At 44.0% G+C, this 19,201-nt stretch overlaps 1 protein-coding gene across 2 annotated transcripts in view; it reads left to right on the top strand.

The window, feature by feature from the left end:
- LNP1 (leukemia NUP98 fusion partner 1) overlaps positions 1 to 19,201 on the top strand; it is a 45,935-nt gene that overhangs the window by 7,512 nt on the left and 19,222 nt on the right. The window contains exon 1 of one of the 2 annotated variants that reach the window (XM_004706453.3): positions 15,916 to 16,165. The exons of the other annotated variant lie outside the window; for it this stretch is intronic. Within the exon in view, the coding sequence (XP_004706510.3) occupies positions 16,013 to 16,165 (153 nt within the window). The 5' untranslated portion in view covers positions 15,916 to 16,012. Of the gene's footprint in view, positions 1 to 15,915; positions 16,166 to 19,201 lie in introns of those variants that run through there. 2 annotated transcript variants of the gene reach the window in all.

A 19,201-nucleotide genomic window follows, 5' to 3' on the forward strand; every position in this document is an offset into this window, starting at 1 on the left:
GTCAAAGGGAAAAGTGGCATTTGAGATGGAACAGATAGAAGAGTCATCTTATTTTTAAGTAGATGAATACACAAGTCAATCTCGTATGCCACTTTCTCCTTTGATACCATCAACAGAATATTCATGTACTTTAAAATATGTATTGAGTATTCACTATACAGGAAACAATTGTATTCAAGATGGATTGGGTATATTATTTCCTTTTAAAACACCTACTCAGTGGCTACTATATTCTGGAAGGAGCCCTGACGGGTAAGAATCAGACTGCTAACTACAATGTTGGCAGTTCAAACCCACCAGCGACTCCTTTGGGAAAAAGATGAGGCTGCCTGCACCTGTAAAGATTTACAGCTTCAAAAACCTGATATTGGTGGTGGTTGTGTTTTTCCTTTTATTGGTTGGTTATGAGTCAGAATTGACTCAGTGGCAATGGCCTACTATATACTGGCCTTCCTCTGAATTCACAAAATCCCTTTTCTGAATTTTTCTAAAAAAAATCACACACACCCCTTTACTTCATTTTAACTCATGTTCTGACCCCAGAGCTCCTTAGTATCGAAAGTTGTCTTTGCTTTGTCTGAGAACCAGACTTGAGCTGTCTTGTTTTTCTGGGTCTTGAATTTTCCTTCTTTGAGAAGTTTCTACCTTACACAAGTTCTGACGTTTGCAGATTGTACTGTTTACTGTACAGTATGCAAATAGAAATATAGTACACAAATACAGTATACCAATACAAAAGGTCTCTTCCAACCCTGTGTGTCAGAGAGAAATACTATGGTTCCTTTTTGTTTTGCACCAGACAGCAGTTTACACTCCTCATTCTTTCCCAGGCTTACCACTTTGCCATCATTATTTGTTCTTATGCGTGGTACCATTTTTAATTCTGAGTCCCTGAGGAGCGGGGCTCATGTTCTAGACATCTTTGTATCTTTACATATATTATCATGCTGGAAATGAGATGGTTCTTGATTTATTCATCTAACATAATACTTGAAACATGATTTTTACTGAATAAAGAGTTGATGAGTTGTTTATTGACTAAATTCCTGACTATTGCTTCATACCCATCACTGTGGCCAGCATTAACATGCTTCAGTAATAATTCCATGGCCTTGGTGGCATAGTGGTTGGAGCTCTACCCTGTCCTGTGGGGTTGCTGTGAGTCGGCATGGACTTGGCAGCAGTGGCTTTGGTTTGAGTTACTGCTGGTGGCCCTAGTGGGTTACATGTTGGACTGCTGACCAAAAGGCTGGTGATTCAAACCGACCATTTCATTCTGGGACAGAGATGAGGGTTCTGATCCTGTAAAGATCTTCAGCCTTGGAAACCCACAGAGGTAGTTCTACCCTGTCCTAGACGGTCACTGTGAGTTGGAATCAAATTGATGGCAGTGAGTTTGTTTGCGATCTCTCTCTTTCTCTCTCTCTCCTTCCCTCCTTCCCTCTCTGCTGTCCAACGCCACTGGTCTCAGCTGGAAAACCAATTCAACTGTTATTGGTGCTGCCTTCAAGAAGAACCTTCATCCATAACCACCACCCTCTCTGGGACTGGTTCCTAGTCTCATGAGCTCTGCTAACACCACCACCACCACTGTGTTTCCAGTGGGGCCTGCTTGGTTTGCGCTGTGTAGCTCATTTAGGACATAGAGAAGTCTGTTTGTTCTGAGTCTTCATGCTGTCACTTTGTCCGACAGTTTCTCTGATTTGTGTGTGTGTGTGTGTGTGTGTGTGTGTGCGCGCGCGCGCGCGCACACCATTTTAACTTCTTTCAAAACATCACCTGAGTGGGTAGCACTGCTTCACTCCTCAAGAGGAATGTCACTTTCTGATTCAATCAAATGACTGCTCTTTTTGCTGTCAAAAGGAGCCTCTGCATTTGTCCTCGGGGCTCAATCTGCAGTAATCCTGCTTCCTTCTGAGCTGTGACTAATAAGTCAGATGTGTGCATTATGCACTCATTTGCCACACCTCCTCCCACTCCCACAGATCTCTCAGATCTTTCCAGCCTCCTCACCTTAGTGCACTGCCGCCCACCAGCGCTGTGTCATCTGCAAATTGTGAGGCAAAGCATGACATTTGACGTTTTGTATCTGCTGCCTGAAAATAGCCCGAGCAATCTGATCTTTCTGAAACAGCCACGTCAACATTGTCAGCTGCCCGCGATGGAGTCGTGTGCACCTCATAGTGATTCCACTTGACAGAACAGAACTGCCCCACAGGTCTTGTTAGCTGTCACCCTTCTGAAAACAGAGGGCCTGCTCCTTTCCACATGGAGCAGCTGGGTGAGTTCAACCCATTGGCTCTCTGGTTAGTACTCAAGCACTTAACCGTATTCCCCCTACCAGGGCTCCTGGTAAGCAAAATTTGCAAGATAAACCAAAAACCAAACCAGTTGTCACTACATCCATTCAGACCCACCGTGACCCTCTGCCAGAGTCACTTCCCATAGGGCTTCCAAGGTTGTAATCCTTACAGAAAAAAGAGAGCCATGTTGGGGCTGACAGGTGAAACGAGAGACTGTTAATCTCAAGGTTGGACATTCAAACCCACTGGCGGCTCCTCAGGAGTAAATGAGGCTGTCTTAATCAAGCCTTGGAAACTTTATATAGGGTCACTACAAGTTGCGATCGACTTGGGTTTGGTTTTTGGGGGTTCATCTTTACAGAGCAAGGACACAGTGGTTATGAGTTGGGCTAGGCTCTGAAAGGTCAGCAGTTTGAAGCCACCAATAGCTCCTAGGGAGAAAGAGGGGGTTTTCTACTCCAGTAAAGAGTTACACCATAGGGAACTCCCAGGGAGAGTCCTACCCTGCCCTTCTGCAAAGGTGTGCTGGCGGGAAGTTTGAGTTTACAGAAGCAGACTGCCACACCTTTCCCCTGCTGTGCAGCTGGTGGGTTTGATTTTCGGAACTTCCTGCTAAGTGCTTAGCTAAGTCAAACTTAAACATATGTAAATAAGTTGGGAGACACCAACTCATCTCCTTGGCCAGCATCCTCAGAAAGGGAGGGGCATGATGAAAGCCCCCATTTCCCATCATCTGAGTCTTGCTCATGTAGCATGCCGGGTGGGCTTTGGAGTATGAAAATGGCCAACTGAGGAAATGTTTGGTCTCCTCAGCTATTGATAATGGACAGCGCTTGTCACAGTAAGGTTACAGCCCACCTAAATGGACCTATCTGGCCAGGGGAAGGATAGACTCCTCTGTGTCAGCCACCGTGCCAGGTGCAGGACAGGAGGGAAGAGTGGTTATCCATAGGGATAGTACCCAGAAGCCAAGAAAGTCCGGCAAACTTTGGTGACATGTGGTTTTGTGTTGGGCTGTGAGGCGGCAAGGTCAGCAGCTTGAAACCACCAGCTGCTCTGAGGGAGAAAGATGAGGCTCTCGACTCCTGTAAAGAGTTGTAGTCTCAGAAACCCACAGGGGCAGTTCTACTCTGTCCTAAAGGGTTGAGTGAGTTGTAATCGACTTGATGGCAGTGGATTTTTTTTTCTTCCAGTTTGATGACTGTCCCTTGTGATGTTCACACCCAGGACACAAAATGGGGGAGGTGTAGCAAAGCCATCATCTCTGCCTGGACAGCTTTTGAGAGAAGGTAGACAAAGAGGTGACGACACTGCCGATCTGTTCTAGATGGCCTATTCCTTATTTTAAATGATAAAGATTCTTGTCCGTGTGCTAGTGTGGTCAGGCTCTGGTTGGGATGACATGACAGAAATGGAGCAGTTGGTAGTGGTTAAGGTATCCTTTTGATAATGGTTTCCCGGCTGTCGAGCTCTAGAACATCATTGATTTGCCACGTTGCTCCTCAATTTGTTGCAGTGAAATTTTATGATACTGTCCTTCAAAAAAAGAAAAAAGTCTTAAAATTTCAATTATAATAATATATATAGGCCGTGTCCATTGTGTGCTGTACAAGGATTCTGGGATATGCATTCTATTAGAATTGTTCTAGGGAAGAGAGACCCGACATTCAAATGTAATTTATAGATACATTCATTAAATTTTAAACAGTATCATGAACTGTCAGAAGAACAAAAGAAATCTGTCTTGAAAGAAGGATAGTGAGAACAGACCTAAGAGTGAGGGCACCCCCACTCCCCACTATCATCACCCCAGTCCTGCCTTTCACTGAGGGCTAGCCTGGAGCATGTGCACAGGTACAGATAAGAGATAAGAATTTACCACACAAGGAATCCAGGAACAGGAATGGGAGTAGCAATTCCAGGAGGGTCTGGGGAAGGTGGGGAGAGGAAGGGAGGAAGAGGGATCAGATTGTGATGATTGACACATGACCACCCCCACCCCCAGAGGGAAGGACAACAGAAACCATGGAGGAAGGGTAGACAGTGGTCTTTGTAAGATACGAAAATAATTTATAATTTATCAAGGGGTCACGAGCGTGGAAAGGGGGCGAGGGAAAAAAGAGGAGCTTATACCAAAGGCTCAATAGAAAGTAAATGTCTAGAAAATATTGATGGCAACATTTGTATAAATATGCTTGATACAATTGATGTATGGATTGTTATGAGCTGTAAGAACCCCCAATTTAAAAAAAAGGATAGACCCTTTCCCCCCCATGCTTCTTTGAATATGTTATCAAGAGAGAACAATCTTTGAAAATGGGCATCATGCGTGGCAGAGGGTCTGAGAAAAAGAGGAAGACCCACAGTGAGATGGATTGAGAAGGTGGCTGCAACAATGGGCTCGAACGTAGCAATTGGGAGAATGGTGCTGGCCGCCGGGGCAGTGTTTTGTTCAGGTGCACATAGGGTTATGAATGGGAACTGACTGGACAGCACCCAGCAGCAACAACAACAACAACAACAACAAAACAATCAAGAGAAGCACAAGATGAAGACGAATCATCTGGATGAGGGAATGATCAGCCAGAGGTTGATGATGTCCAAGGATCCTGAGAAATATGGCCCTTTCACTAGCATAGCAAGCAGAGGAAGCTCACAAAATCATGGTAGGTCAATTCATCACAGTTGCATGAGGAAACTAAGAAGCAGGAAAAGGAGCACAATTTGGGGATGCATAAGGTTATGGAGCCCCCTGACTAAGGACCCTCTGACCAAGGCATTCAGCATAGGATTCATGACCATGCCAACAATAGTACACCAAATCACAGACACACCCAGGCAAGTCCCTAGGGGCTAGGTTGCCCCTCCCAGGTTTGGTGCTGACCCCCCGCCCCCCAGGTCTGACTAGGGGCGTGGTAGCAGTTCACTTTCAAATGTACTCTGCTTTAAAGGCAAAGTTTTTTCCATGGCCAGTTAACAGTCTGAAAGAATGCAGTGGAGGCTGAATCTCTGTTGAGTAAAATAAGCCAGACAAAAAAAGAACATATTGTATGATTGCACTCATCTGAAATATCTAGAAAAAGCAAGTGGACATGGACCAACATTTGTTTGTAGTTAAGCTGTCCCATAGGATGGCTGAGTCAGAGTCACCTTGATAGCAGTGTGCTTTCATTTTGAATGGTAGGCTGAGTTTTAAGATGGCACTAAGTTTCTAGTCTTGTATACAAAGGAAGCCTGGTTGTGCTGTCCAGTAACCACAAGGTTGGTGATTCAAACCCACCAGCTGCTCCTTGGAAGAAAGAGGAGGCTGTCTTCTCTCCTAAATATTTATGAAACCTCAGAAGCCCTAAAATGCAGTCACTAAGGGTTGAAATGAACTCTGTGACAGTGGATCAGTTGTTGACCCACCCTGTACCCTTTCCTCAAGAGTGATCCGAACTGAATATGGTAAGATAACACTGCCATGATTATGTTACTTTAACATCGAAGAAGGGCTCCCCCTCCCATTTATTACTTTTTAAATCATTTTATTGGAGACTCGTACAATTCATCACAATCCATACATCCATCCAAGTGTCAAGCACATTTGTTGCCATCATCATTCTCAAACCATTTGCTTTCTACTTGAGCCCTTGGTATCAGCTCCTCATTTTTCCCCTCCCTCATGAACCCTTGATAATTTAATATCTTCTTTTTAAAAAATTATTATTTTTTAATCACTTTATTAGGGGCTCATACAACTCTTATCACAATCCATACATACATCAATTGTGTAAAGCGCATTTGTACATTCATTGCCCTCATCATTCTCAAAACATTTCCTCTCCACTTAAGCCCCCAGCATTAGGTCCTCGAACCCTTGATAATTTATAAATTATTATTTTTTGTCATGTCTTACACTCTCTGACGTCTCCCTTCACCCACTTTTCTGTTGTCCCTCCCCCAGGGCGGGGGTTATATGTGGATCCTTGTAATCAGTTCCCCCATCCTCATGGTATTGCCACTCTCGACACTGGTCCTGAGGGGTTCATCTGTCCTGTATTCCGTGTTTCCAGTTCCTATCTGTACCAGTGTACATGCTGTGGTCTAGCCAGATTTGTAAGGTAGAATTGGGATCATGATAGTGGCGGTTGGGGCTGGGGCAGGAAGCATTCGAGAACTAGATGGAAGTTGTATGTTTGACCCTTGCTACACTGCACCCTGACTGGCTTATCTCCCTCCCCCCCTTCTGTAAGGGGATATTCAGTTGTCTACACCCCCTCCCATTTATAATGGTGATTTCTAATCAATTGAGTTAATTATAAGAGATTAGATTAGATGTGGGTTGGCCAGATCTAACCAGCCAAACCCTTACAAGATCCGGGAATTGTAGTGGAGAGGGATTTTTCCTGCAGACTGCAAAGAAGCAAACAATCATATTGGAAACTGCCTAAGCAGGGGTCATATGACAGGGCCTTTAGGAACTGAGAACAGTCCCTACATGAGAAGAAAGGAAAAAGTACTGGAGGGTCCTGTTGTCCTGTGGCTCTGTGTGGTTGCAGTCCAGGCCTGCGTGCCCTGCGCTGCCTGCCATTCCAGCCATGGAGTCTGGCCCCATGTAGGCCCACTCACCCCGGCCCTGGGGCCACCCATGGCCGTGCCAAGCCTTGTCACCACACGTGAAGCAGCGGCTGCACCGCCAGCACTGGAGGAACCAGCCCTGTTCCTTTACCAAGAGTGACACGAAGCCTCGCCACCACTCTTGGTTCTAAGGAGCATTATAAGCATACTTCTGGCTCTGCGTGGCACTTTCAGTATTCTTTGCTAACACCATAATTCAGATGCGTCAATTTTCCTGCAGTCTTCTGTGTTCAGTGCCCAGATTGCACATGCATATGAGGTGATTAAAAATACTATGGCTTTGGTCAGGTGCAGCTTAGTCCTCCAGCGACATCTTCCCTCTTCAACACTTTAAAGTGGTCTTTGGCAGTAGCTTTATCCAATGAAATATATCATTTGACTAGTGTTTTCATGAACACTGATTATGGATCCAAGTAAAATGAAGTCCTTACCAATTTCAGTCTTTTCTCTGCTTAGCAAAATGTTGTCTATTGGTGCAGTTGTGAAGACTTCTACTTTCCTTACAAAGTGCCTCAGTCCTTCCTGGCTTTCATCAAACAAGGTTGTAGATCTGCATAGCACAGATTGTTTGTGAGTCTTCCTTTACTTCTGACCCTGCGTTCTTTTACATACGCTCCAGTCTTGGATCATTTGCTCAGTATACAATTGAGTAAGTATGATAAGAGGTTACAACCTTGATACCTACATCTTCTGATTTTAAATCGTGTAATATCCCTTATTTTGTTGGAACAAGTGCCCTTAGTTCGTGTACAAATTGTGCCACGAGCACAATGATATGTTCTAGAATTTTCATTTTTGGCAATGCTATCTGTAATTTGTTAGGTGAAAGCGTTTGCAGAGTTGGTAAAACATAGGTATACATTTTTCTAGTACTTGTTGCTTTCAATGAAGATCCACTGAAATCAGCATAGTATCTTTTTAAAAAAAATCATTTTATTAGGGTCTCATACAACTCTTATCACAATCCATACCCATGTCAATTGTGTAAAGAGCATTTGTACATCCATTGGCCTCATCATTCTCAATATCTTTCCTCTCCACTTAAACCCCCGGCATTAGGTCCTCATTTTTCCCCTCCCTCCCTGCTCCCCCCTCCCTCATGAGCTCTTAATAATTTATAAATTGTTATTTTGTCATATCTTGCCCTGTCCGACATCTCCCTTCACCCACTTTTCGGTTGTCCGTCCCCCAGGGAGGAGGTCACATATAGTTCCTTGTAATCGGTTCCCTCTTTCCAACCCACTCTCCCTCTACCCTCCCTGTTTCACCACTTACACCACTGGTCCTGTAGGGCTCATCCTCCCTGGATTCCCTGTATTTCCAGTTCCTATCTGTACCAGTGTACATCCTCTGGTTATCAAAAAGAATAGTATGTGAGGTCTTAAAGGCTTGTCTTAAAAGCCTCATATCTAAGTGAGGTACCAACTAAGTCCTCATGAAAGAAGTACATCAGCCTATATGATGCAAAGATTGTAAATAATAAAATCCAAATAGGAGGAGGGAATGGTATCAGAGCTTAATGTGTGAGCATCTAATTTGCAGAAGGCTATGGATGACAGTGGAAGCCCCAGATAGATTTGCAGGATCCCTATATAGATTGAGCCTCCAATGAATACTTTGACCACAGTCCAGGGATGTGACCAGCCTTGCTATCAGACAGAGAGCATTGTAAACTCAATTATGGTAGATCTAGTTAAAATGTAACACCTTATCATTTGATCTCCCTTTTGACCCATTTTAAAGTTGTTTCAGTTTTTAATGTTTTCTACTTTCTTTTTGATTGTAGAATTTAATGATGCTTAATGCCAAAATTACTGGATACTTACATAAACAATGTTTCTGTAGCTGATATTTTGGGGGGGGAAACAACAGCTTTTTTTTTTCTTCAAGGCAGTAGAAAAGGGTTTAACTAGGAAGAAACGGGATCGGAAACGTAATTTTATTTTGGAGTAAGTTTGTAAATTGTTGCGGTGGGAGAACTGTTGTTCATCAGCCTGAAGAGTGCTCTTTCCTTGCTGTTCTTGGGGATCTCTGTGACCACCCCCCAGGTTTGGCGTTTCCGTCGAAGGACTCATAAGACTCTGGATAGAGTTGAAGTCATGGCTAAGATTTATTATAGAGAAAGGATACAAAGCAAAATTAGTAAAGAGACAAGGCACAGGGAGTGAATCTGAGGAAAGCAACCATGTGTCTAAGACTTCTCTCCGAGTGGATGGCTCCAGCAATGAGATGTGTAAAGCTGTTTCTCTAGGGATGTTCATTAGAAACTCAAGGTTTTTACTGAGTGCTGGCCATACATGCAACTCTGCGGAGTACACCCTGGCATTCCCAATTCCTGGAAAGAAAGCAGGTTCTCAGAATAATTTACATCGATTGCACACCCATTTCAACTCAAAAACTCAACTCACTGCCACTGAGCCTATTCTGAACTCATAGAGACCCGGAAAACAGAGTTGAAGTGCCCTGTGGGTTTCTGAGGCTGTAAATCTTTTCAGGAGCAGAAAGCCTTCTCTTTTTCTAGAGGAGCTGCTGGTGGGTTCCAACTGCTGGCCTTAAGGTTAGCAACCCAGCTCATAACCCACTCTGCCACCCAGGGCCCCTTGTACACTAATTTAGGAACCTTTCGTCATTTGCGGAAGTTTCATATCAGGGAAAGATACTATTTACAAGCAAAGTTCCCAATTCTAACCAAAGGCCAACCTTGCCAGTAGGTGATTGGGGTACAGGCAATCTCAGGCTTACAATGAATACTCTCTGCACATACTACACTCTTAGCTCTGGACAAGACATATATAGCATGGTCTATGTTGTCTTATGTGTCTGGCTTTGAATTTCTGGCCACTTCTATTAATGTACTGCTGCAACCAGTTTTGAATTATCTTCTGCAAAATTTTACTTGAATGTGACATGATGTTGTGGCCATTGTTAGGTACCATCAGGTGGGTCTCCACAACACCCACCAAATGATTGGGTGGGGCTATGCAAATATGGCCCTCATCTAATAGAAGGGATAGTCAGAAACACTAATAGAGGGGGTTGATCAGTTTTAGTTACCATTCTCCTGTATATAGGACAGTCATCTTAGAAGCAGGAAAGAAAATTCCCGGAACCATCCAGGAAGAAGAGGCAAAGCAGAGCACTTTGAAATCTCTGCCTGAAGTGGTGGGCACAGCAGAGGTCATACCACACTAAGCCCAGAGGCTGATGCAAGGAGACCATGAGATAGGACAGAGGAGCAGAGCCAAGAGGGTGAGGCTGAGCAGCAGGTGAACTTCTCAGCTCATGGAGGCATAGGGCAAGGCATCATGTGGTTGAGAGGCAGAGGAACCGAAGGAGAGACTTGACTGCCACCTGAAGAGAGCCATTGCTGTAGTCTGTTGACTATATATGTCCTTAATATTTTTTGTTTCTGGCTTCTGTTAACTTTCCTAATAAGCTCACCTAATTATGTTGTCTATGGGTTCTGTGTGGCCATTGCAACTAATTATGAGACTCTAGTGAAGAGTACTGTGGGAGGAGCAGCTTGTGAGAACAGGGAATGAAGATCAAGGGGGAGGGGGAGGCATAGCTGACTTCCGACTTGTGGTGATTGGTCTTTGGCTGGTCTGGAGTTGCCTTCTCCTTACAGAAGCCTGAGGAGGTCAGGGGTGGCATCCACCTCCACGCCATTTTCTCATAAAGAAGCCTTCTTTACAGTATTTCAACCAGAAAAGCATATCATGGTCAGTAACTGTTTAGGATGAAAATCTGAATTTTCATACATTTGCAGGAAAGGTGTAACTCCTCACACCTTTCATTCTGATTATTATTTTTTTAACGAGCAGCCTAGGAAAGATGAATCCCTGCCTGACAGCTTCACTTAATAAGCAAATTGCCTTACTAAGGGTTGGCTGTACCAGGAGAAAGACAACAGAGGTAGACCAAGGAGATGTGTCCACTGTTACAAATTGTAACCGATCTGGAAAGCAGAATACAACAAATCAGTAGTGATGCGATTCCCTGAGAGGAGATCAGAGACTCATCTGACAGGACTAGGGAGACAGGACTCACTCCCTTTCATGTGCTCTCTCCCATCTGGAGATTTCCACAGAGATCAAAAGTTGTTGCTGTCAGGTCCAGATGAGTTGGTTCCGACTTGTAAAGGCGCTCTACTAGAGAAAGAAAGAATGGCCAGGCCTGCACCAGCCTCATAATTGTTATGTTTGAGCCCATTGTTGCAGCCATTGTTTCAGTTTAACTCCTGGTGGGTCTCATTCTTTTTTTGCTGCTTTTCTACATTACCAAGCGTGGTGCCCTTTTCCAGGGACCTGGTTTCTCCTGGTAACATATCCAAGTTCATGGTCTCACCATCCTTACTTTTAAGGAGCATTCTAGCTGTAGTTATTCCAAAACAGATTTATTCTTTTGGTTCTTCTGTCAGTCGCTATACCATTTTATGCCTTTTACTAACACCATAATTAAAATGCATCTTTTCTTTGGTCTTCCTTATTCATTGTCCAAATTTCACATGCATATGAGGTGATTGGAAATACCATGGCTTGGGTTAGGCGGTACGCTAGTCCTTACAATGATATGCACTTAAACACTTTGAAGAGTTCTCATGCAGCTGTTTGCCTAGTGTAATATGATGTTTGATTTATTGATTGCTGCTTCCATCAGTACTGACTATGACTCTAAACAAAATGGAATCCTGAACAACTTTTACTTTTTCTGTGCTTTCATGACGTTGTCTATTGGTCCAGTTTTGAAGAACTGGTTTTCTTTATATTGAGTTTCAGTAAATACTGTAGGTGTCAGTCCTTGATCTTCATCAGCAAGTGCTACAAGTTCTTGCTTTCAACACATAAGGTTGTGTCATTCGCGTTTAGCAGGTTGTTAATGAAACTTCCTCCACTCCTGATCCACTACTCCAAGCAGAAAGTAAGGAGGCTTTCGTGTTCTTGGAAGTGCAGATCAAGAGCCTTCAGTGGATTACAACTCAATGTAAAGAAAATCAGACTGTCACAACTGGGCCAGTAGGTGCCATCATGATAAATTGAGAAAAGATTGAAGTTGTCAAGGATTTCATCTTGCTTGGATGCCCAATCAATGCTCATGGAAGCAGCAGTCAAGAGCTCAAACAATGCATTGCACTCGGTAAAACTGCTGCACAAGACCTCTTTAAAGTGTTGAAAACAAAGAGGTCACTTTGAGGACTACGGTGCACCTGAGGCTCCCCCCCCCAAAAAAAAATAACAGCAACAAAGTCCACTGTTACTGAGTTGATGCCGACTCATAGTGACCCTGTAGGATGGGGCAGAACTGCTCTGTGGGTTTTTGTACGAGAGGAGAAAAACCCATCTTTGTCACATGGAGCAGCTTGTGGTTTCAAACTGGTCAGTGCATAGCCACTATGCCACCAGGTTTCCTTTTAGGTACACCCAACCCAAGCCTCACATGCATGTGAAAGTTGGACATTGAATAAGGAAGACCGATCTACATATAACCTTCTCCCTGGGAGACAGACAACAGAAAAGTGGGTGAAGGGAGATGTCAGACAGTGCAAGATATGACAAAATAATAATTTATAAATTATCAGGGGTTCATGAGAGAGGGGACAGTGGGGAGGGAGGGGAAAAAATTGAGCTGATGCCAGGGGCTTACGTGGAGAGCAACTTTTTTGAGAATGATGAGGGCAATGAATGTACAAATGTGCTTTACATAATTGTATGGATTGTGAAAAGAGTTGTATGAGCCCCTAATAAAACGATTAAAAAACCGAAAAAGAACTGATGCATTTGAATGATGGTGCTGGTGAAGAATACTGCAAGTACCATGGACTGCCAAAAGAACAAACCAATCGTGGATGAAGTGCAGCCAGAATGATCCTTAGAGGTAAGGATAGTGAGACTTCCCCTCATGTACTTTGGGCATGTTGTCAGGAGAGCGCAGTCCCTGAAGAAGGCCATCCTGCTTGGTAAAGTAGAGGGGCAGTGGTAAAGAAGCAGGCTCTCAACAAGAGGGATGACAGATGGCTAAAACAATGAGCTCAGGCCTAAGAAAATTGAGAGTCTGCTGCAGGACCCGGCAGGGTGTGGTTGTGTTGTACTAGGGTTGCTATGAGTTGGAACTGATTGATAGCACCTAACAAAAACAATCTGCTCATCAGGTCCTTATTCTGTTTTGAATTTTTGTGTATGGTATGAGACATGGAGAGAGCAAGATTTAATTCAGTCACCAAGTTCAGTCAACATTCAATGCTTTCATTGATTATGGCCCCACAGAAAACCAAACCAAGCACAGCCCAAACCATTGCTGTTGGATCTAATGGTGATTCCGTGAGCTTCACAACAGAATGACTCCACAGGTTTTCTTGGTTACAACATTGAGGGGAGCTGTGGGACAGTGATGCAGTAAACAGCAGGGGAGGCCATATTTAACTTCCTCTGACTTCCCTATTGCCAAGAGGCGAGAATCAGACATACCTATAGCACTCATCCTTTTGTATCTGTTGACACCAACTGTTCCTCTCTCTGCACTCTACTTCTAATTTGGGGTTAATAATGGCCATATAGATTTACAGACAATACTCCCAATTATAGGGATTATTGGGGGAAGTTAATAGGTTACTACAAATCAGGGCCAGTAAACAGTAAAGATACAATCATTGGCCACAGCAACACCTGTCCTCAGGCAGTAGACAAGTCTCTCTCCAATCCTCAGTCTCTTACCCATGCGATCCTTGGTACCTGCTTCCGTGGGCCAGGAAGCCAGCCTGTCACTATCTCACCATTCCATAGTCGGGCCAGATGAGGAGAACGTGCCCAATAGCCCTGGAGCTTCTCTCAGTCTTTGTGCCACAGTCTCTGCTCTCTCTGGTCTCCCAGGGACCTGGCTGGCATGTGCTCTTCTGATGGCCTGGCTCTCTGTCTCCTGCTTTAAAGATGGCTCATGCTGCAAAGAAAGTCATGGAGGTGGTGACGAAAACTGACCAATCCCATCTATTAGTGTTACCCATGCCCTGTTTGCCCCGTCCCACTCTATCCTTTGGTGGAAGTTACAGAGACTTGAGTAGGAGGACCATATGAAGAAAGTTTCCCCCACCACAATAGATTTACTGGATATGGCTCTTCTAGCCATAATCCTTGTGACCTCTACCAAACAGTTGTGTGGGAGGGACTGTGCACATGGAGTGTATTTCCTCTTGGTGGGTCTGGGTAAGAGAAAGTAAGAGGGGGTGCTGATAGGATTGTGTGACTCAAGGTGAACGACCAACAAGGTTAATTGTGCTTGTAAAAGCTTGGTCCTCTAATATGGCAAGTAGCTGATTTTGCCATCCTTCAGGGTATAAGATGAACCATTTCGTAGGCAGGAAGGGGATATTTTAATGCTGTGGGGAAAGAAGAACCAGGAGTGAAACTACTCCTTTGGAATTTGGGAGAGCCAGGTGTGGAACCTCCCAGATCTAGGAGACAGAATGCTGTGGTATCAGAGGGAGCCCCCTGGGGCAGCAGAGCCAGAGCACAAGGCCGAGTGGAAAGCTGAGTGCCTTTGAGCAGGAGGATTTTTTTGTCAAGTGGGATGCCTCCAGGCACTTAGGGAAGTTAGGTTTGCTGACCCACAGTGCTAGAACTGAGCAGCTTTGGGAAGAGGTTCATCATGAAGAGTACCACCCTTTGGGCATGTATCTGCAGTGTTCAAAGAACTTTGTAATATCACTTGGTCAGGCCCAGGGGTCAAGGGCCAGAGAGAGGCTGATCTGCAGGCACAGCAGAGAATAGGCTGTCGTGACCAAAGAACTGTATCCTCACCATTTCTGTTCTTGAGCTGTGTCCCTATTAAATACCATAATCACAAGTTTTGTCTGTGAGCTCTGTGTGGCCTTGAAATGAATTCGTGAACCCAGCAAAGATGTCTTGGGCAGCAAATTTGCTCAATGAAATGCATAGCAACCTGGATTTATAAAAAAGAACAAGAATTTGTGGTATGGTCATACAATACAATTATATACAGCATGAACGAGCCCAGCTTCAGATTCAAGAATAAGTCTCACTGCCATTGAATAACACAAAACAAAACATAAAGGTGTCATATAACCCCATTGATAGGGAGTTTAAGAACAATCTAGAAGTCTGAAGTGGTTACCTCTCAGAGAGAGTATAGGCTGGAATGGAGAAGAAAGGGGTATAGGGAATCTCCTGGGGGTGCTGAAATGCTCTCGATCTGCCTCTGGGTGGTGGTAATATGGGATATACAGATATAAAAATCTATCAAGGTGTACGATTAATATTTTTATATTTTGCTTCATGTAACTAACACTTAAAATAAGAAAAGAAAAACTGCTTCCTTTGTCCTAGTCACTGAATTTTATATCTCTATTGATATTTTTGAGATTCCAGATGACCCAGTAGTTAAATACTCAGCTGCTAACTGACAGGCCAGTGGTTCTAACCCTCCCACCATTGTGCAGGAGAAAGATGTGGCAGTCTGCTTCTGTGTAGCTTACAGCCTAGGAATTCCAATGGAGGTAGTTGTATTCATCCATCCCTACAGGGTCCGTGTGAGTCAGAATCAGCTCGAGAGCACAGTGGCAACAACAAATCATGCTACTCCTGGACATCCCTTCCCGTGTGTAGGACCTGCCAACAGCAAGCCCCCTTACAGGCTTCAGTTCATCTAACCCCATTTTAGCGTTGGCCACAAGCTGCCAGGCATGTTGTGAAGGTCATCTCTATCGCCCTTGACAACTGGAGATGCCTCTGCAGCAAAGCACAGAGGAAACCAGGCAGTGGACTGTGCTTCCCACCCTCAGGCTGCAAGGCACAAGCTCTAGCTATGGAAAGATTACAAAGCTTCTCAATTTAAGGAAACAAGGGGGAGAGGTATGTGGGCGGCACAATTTATAAATAGACATTGCCCAAAGCAGCCTAATGGCCAAGTGATAGTTTTGTATTTTTTTTTTTCCTCAAGGAAGACCGTTTGCGAATACATACCACTGTGATTTTTGTCTTTTGGGAGAGCTCCGGGGTTTCATTAAGGCAGCCCTGTTGGGTGGCATTTCTGGCTGCCAGGTCTAGAGGCACGCCTTCAGCACCTGGAATCACCTTTACATGGCGCACAAGGATGATGATGATGATGTGTCTTTTGCCAAATGGATGAGCAGCTTCTGGGGTCACTGCTGGACAGAGGAAGATGAAAGAAGACCTAGGCAACGCCACCGATCACAAGCTGCCAGTTACAGGAAAACCTCCCTGCCCTGCCCAGTGAGTTACTCTGACTGGGCTCGTGGAGAGGGGGAGAGGGGAGGGGATTCTCTGAGATAAATTTTGAACTTGGGCATAAAGCTTTCTTTGGTTTGGAATCAGTACTTCTGAACCCCCCTTTCTTTAGTGTACCACCAATTTTACCTTCACAGGGGCCTGATTTTCACCTAATAGGTAAAGGTTTCACCATTGTCAGTAACCTAAAATTTAACAACAATGCGGAGCACCTGAGATATGTTTATTTAGCAACATGTTGTTATTCATTGTTGTTGAGTCAGCCGACTTAGGGCAACCTCATGTGTTACAGGGTGGAATAGCTCAATGGGGTTATCCTGGGTGTAATCTTTGTGGAAGCAGTTTGTCAGACCTTTCTTCTATGGAGCCTCTGGGTAGGTTTGAACTGCCAACCTTTGGATTAGTAGCCAATGGCAAACGGCTTGCATCACCTGAGTAATATGATTGAAGCTGAACGACAGAAATTGGATGTCATCATTAGTTTGTGCAGCATTGCTGTGAATAGATATGTGATTTTCATTAAATCTTTTGAACTACTGAAATTAACTATTTGGTGGGCCACCAGGGAACTGGGGCTTCCAATAACTAACAAATCACTCACTTCGTTTGGTAAATTTAATATACTTTTTCTTCTCAGTTGTTGTTTGGTTTCCTGATGGGTGAAAACTCACTGCCATAGAGTCGATGTCAACTCGTAGTGACCCTATCGGACAGGGTAGAATGGCCCCTTGTGAGTTTGTAAGCCTGGAACTCTTTACGGAGTAGAAAGCTCCATCTTTCTCCATCAGAGCTGCTGGTGGGTTCAAACTGCTGGCCTTGCAGTTAGCGCGACGTGGAACCCACGAAGCCACCCACCACGGCTCCTTTTGATGGGAGAGCGAGCACAAAATTGTTGCGCCTTCACCACGATTTTTCTCGAGGCTGGGCAGAGAACCGTGTCCCTGGGGAGCAAGTGCTGGCAGAAAAGCTCCTGTGAGGGGAACAACAGTGGCTTCAGCAGCAGGTATGAGCAGCAATTGTCTCTGCTCCACTGCGGCTGTTAAAGGCTCCATGGTACATGCTCATGTCCTCTGCTTCCATACTCACACAGCGATAAGACAGCCTTTTCTTTTCACCAGGCACTAAGAATTCCACACACTGCTTCTGCCAGCCTCTCAACCTATAAGCAAGCTCTGTTGTTGCTGTCAGGTGCCCTAGAATCTGTTCAAATTCACTGAAACCTGCAGTGTAACAGCACAGAACGTTGATGGTCGTGGGCAAACCTCTTCATCGTTGCTTTGTTTGGGTCCATTGTTGCAGCAGTAGTGTCAATTCATTTCATTGAGGAATTCCCTTATTTTTCTAGACCCTCTGCTGTATAAGGATTCCTGTTGGCAAAGCGGGCTATGCGTTGAGCTGCTAAGGGCATGGGCAGTAGCTCAATCCCACTGGTAGGAATCTCCATGGGAGAGAGACGAGACTGTCTGTTCCTGGAAACCAGGATCCACCTGTCCCATGGGATCACTAGGAGTTGGAACCCACAAAATGGCAGTGAGTGAGCTACTTTACAAGTACGTTTTAGGGCAATGTTAATTTCCATTTCCATTTTGCTCCAGGTCCCATCATGCATAATGATTGTGAGATATATTAAAATATGCAAGCAATGTTGTCTGCTCCCCCAGACCAGCAAGTTGGAGGAACGAGACTTCCTTGCAACACAAATATTTGGAAACATCCTTTCTTACCAAATGCATACTCAGGCACAGGTTGCAGCATCTTTTTTAGTTTCACTTTCTATAGATGAAACATAAGGGGTTCAGCTGGATATTCATCAGAGGACATTTCCAACTCTAGCTTTCTATGATTCTGTAATAAAGTAGACCACTTCTCCCCTGTAAAGATTGTGGTCGCCATGAGTTAGAATTGATTCAATGGCAATAGGATTTTTGTGTTTTTTTTTTTAATTCATAGAAAATACAGACCAGATTATCCATCTGATCTCCTGAGTTTCACTGAGTGAGGTATTCATGGTATGTGAACCACATAATAACAGAATAAAATGAAGTCTTTCTCATCATCAACTTCAGTTTTCAGACAGTGAGAATCTGGCAGAATCAAAGAAAGATGATCATAAACGCCCTATGAAAACAAAGTAAGAAATATTATTTATAAAATACAGTTTCTTGCATAAATTTTAGCATCAACCAGACTTTGGAAACTGAGATAAGCCACCCAATTTAGAGACATTCAGTTTTAGGTTTCAGTTTTCTTCTTCAACAATTGAGAAATGCAGAATGTGCTAAGGCTAACATTCCTAAATGCTGCCCACCTGACAGCTTTTCTGCTGCTTATCCTTGCTGCAGGCAGTGGCCTGAATTAACCTGTTTAAATTCTCTGAGTCAACACTGAATTGTATAATTATCAAACTTGTATGCAGAAAGCATGTGCTTATTTAGGGAGGTAAAACATGGACTAAAAATGATGACCTCACTGAATCCAGTAGAAAAAGAACAAGCACAAGAAGAACACTGATCAGGAAACCCAGAGGATAGTAAACAGTCTTTGTAGGTAGTTAGGGAGTTGATTCTTCATTCTCTGTTTTCATAATGCTGTTGAATACTAAAATAAATCTTAAACCCATGCAAGATCCATTGCTATCAAGTCAATATGACTCCTAGAGACCCTATAGGCCAGAGTAGAATTGCCCCATGGGGTTTCTAAGGCTGTAAATCTCTAGAGAAGACTGCCGCATCTTTCTCTGGAGGAGTGACTGGTGACCTTTCAGTTAGCAGCTGCGTTCCTTAACCACAGTGCCATAAACAACAAACAAACTTACAAACAAACTCAAATTCACTGCTATCAAGTCAATGCTGACTCATAGCTAAGCTATAGGACGGAGCAGAACTGTCCCTGTGAGTTTCCAAGACTATAATTCTTTTTCTGAAAACAGTTTTACTGGCCCTTCATCCACATGTCATACAATTCAAGAATCCACATGTCAAGAAGAGTTTTTTTTTCTATTTTCTTAAAAAAATTTTTTTA

The sequence above is a fragment of the Echinops telfairi genome, unplaced genomic scaffold (assembly GCF_000313985.2).
Source record: "Echinops telfairi isolate 266 unplaced genomic scaffold, ASM31398v2 ScPeMD7_6;HRSCAF=24_0, whole genome shotgun sequence".
NCBI lineage: Eukaryota > Metazoa > Chordata > Mammalia > Afrosoricida > Tenrecidae > Echinops > Echinops telfairi.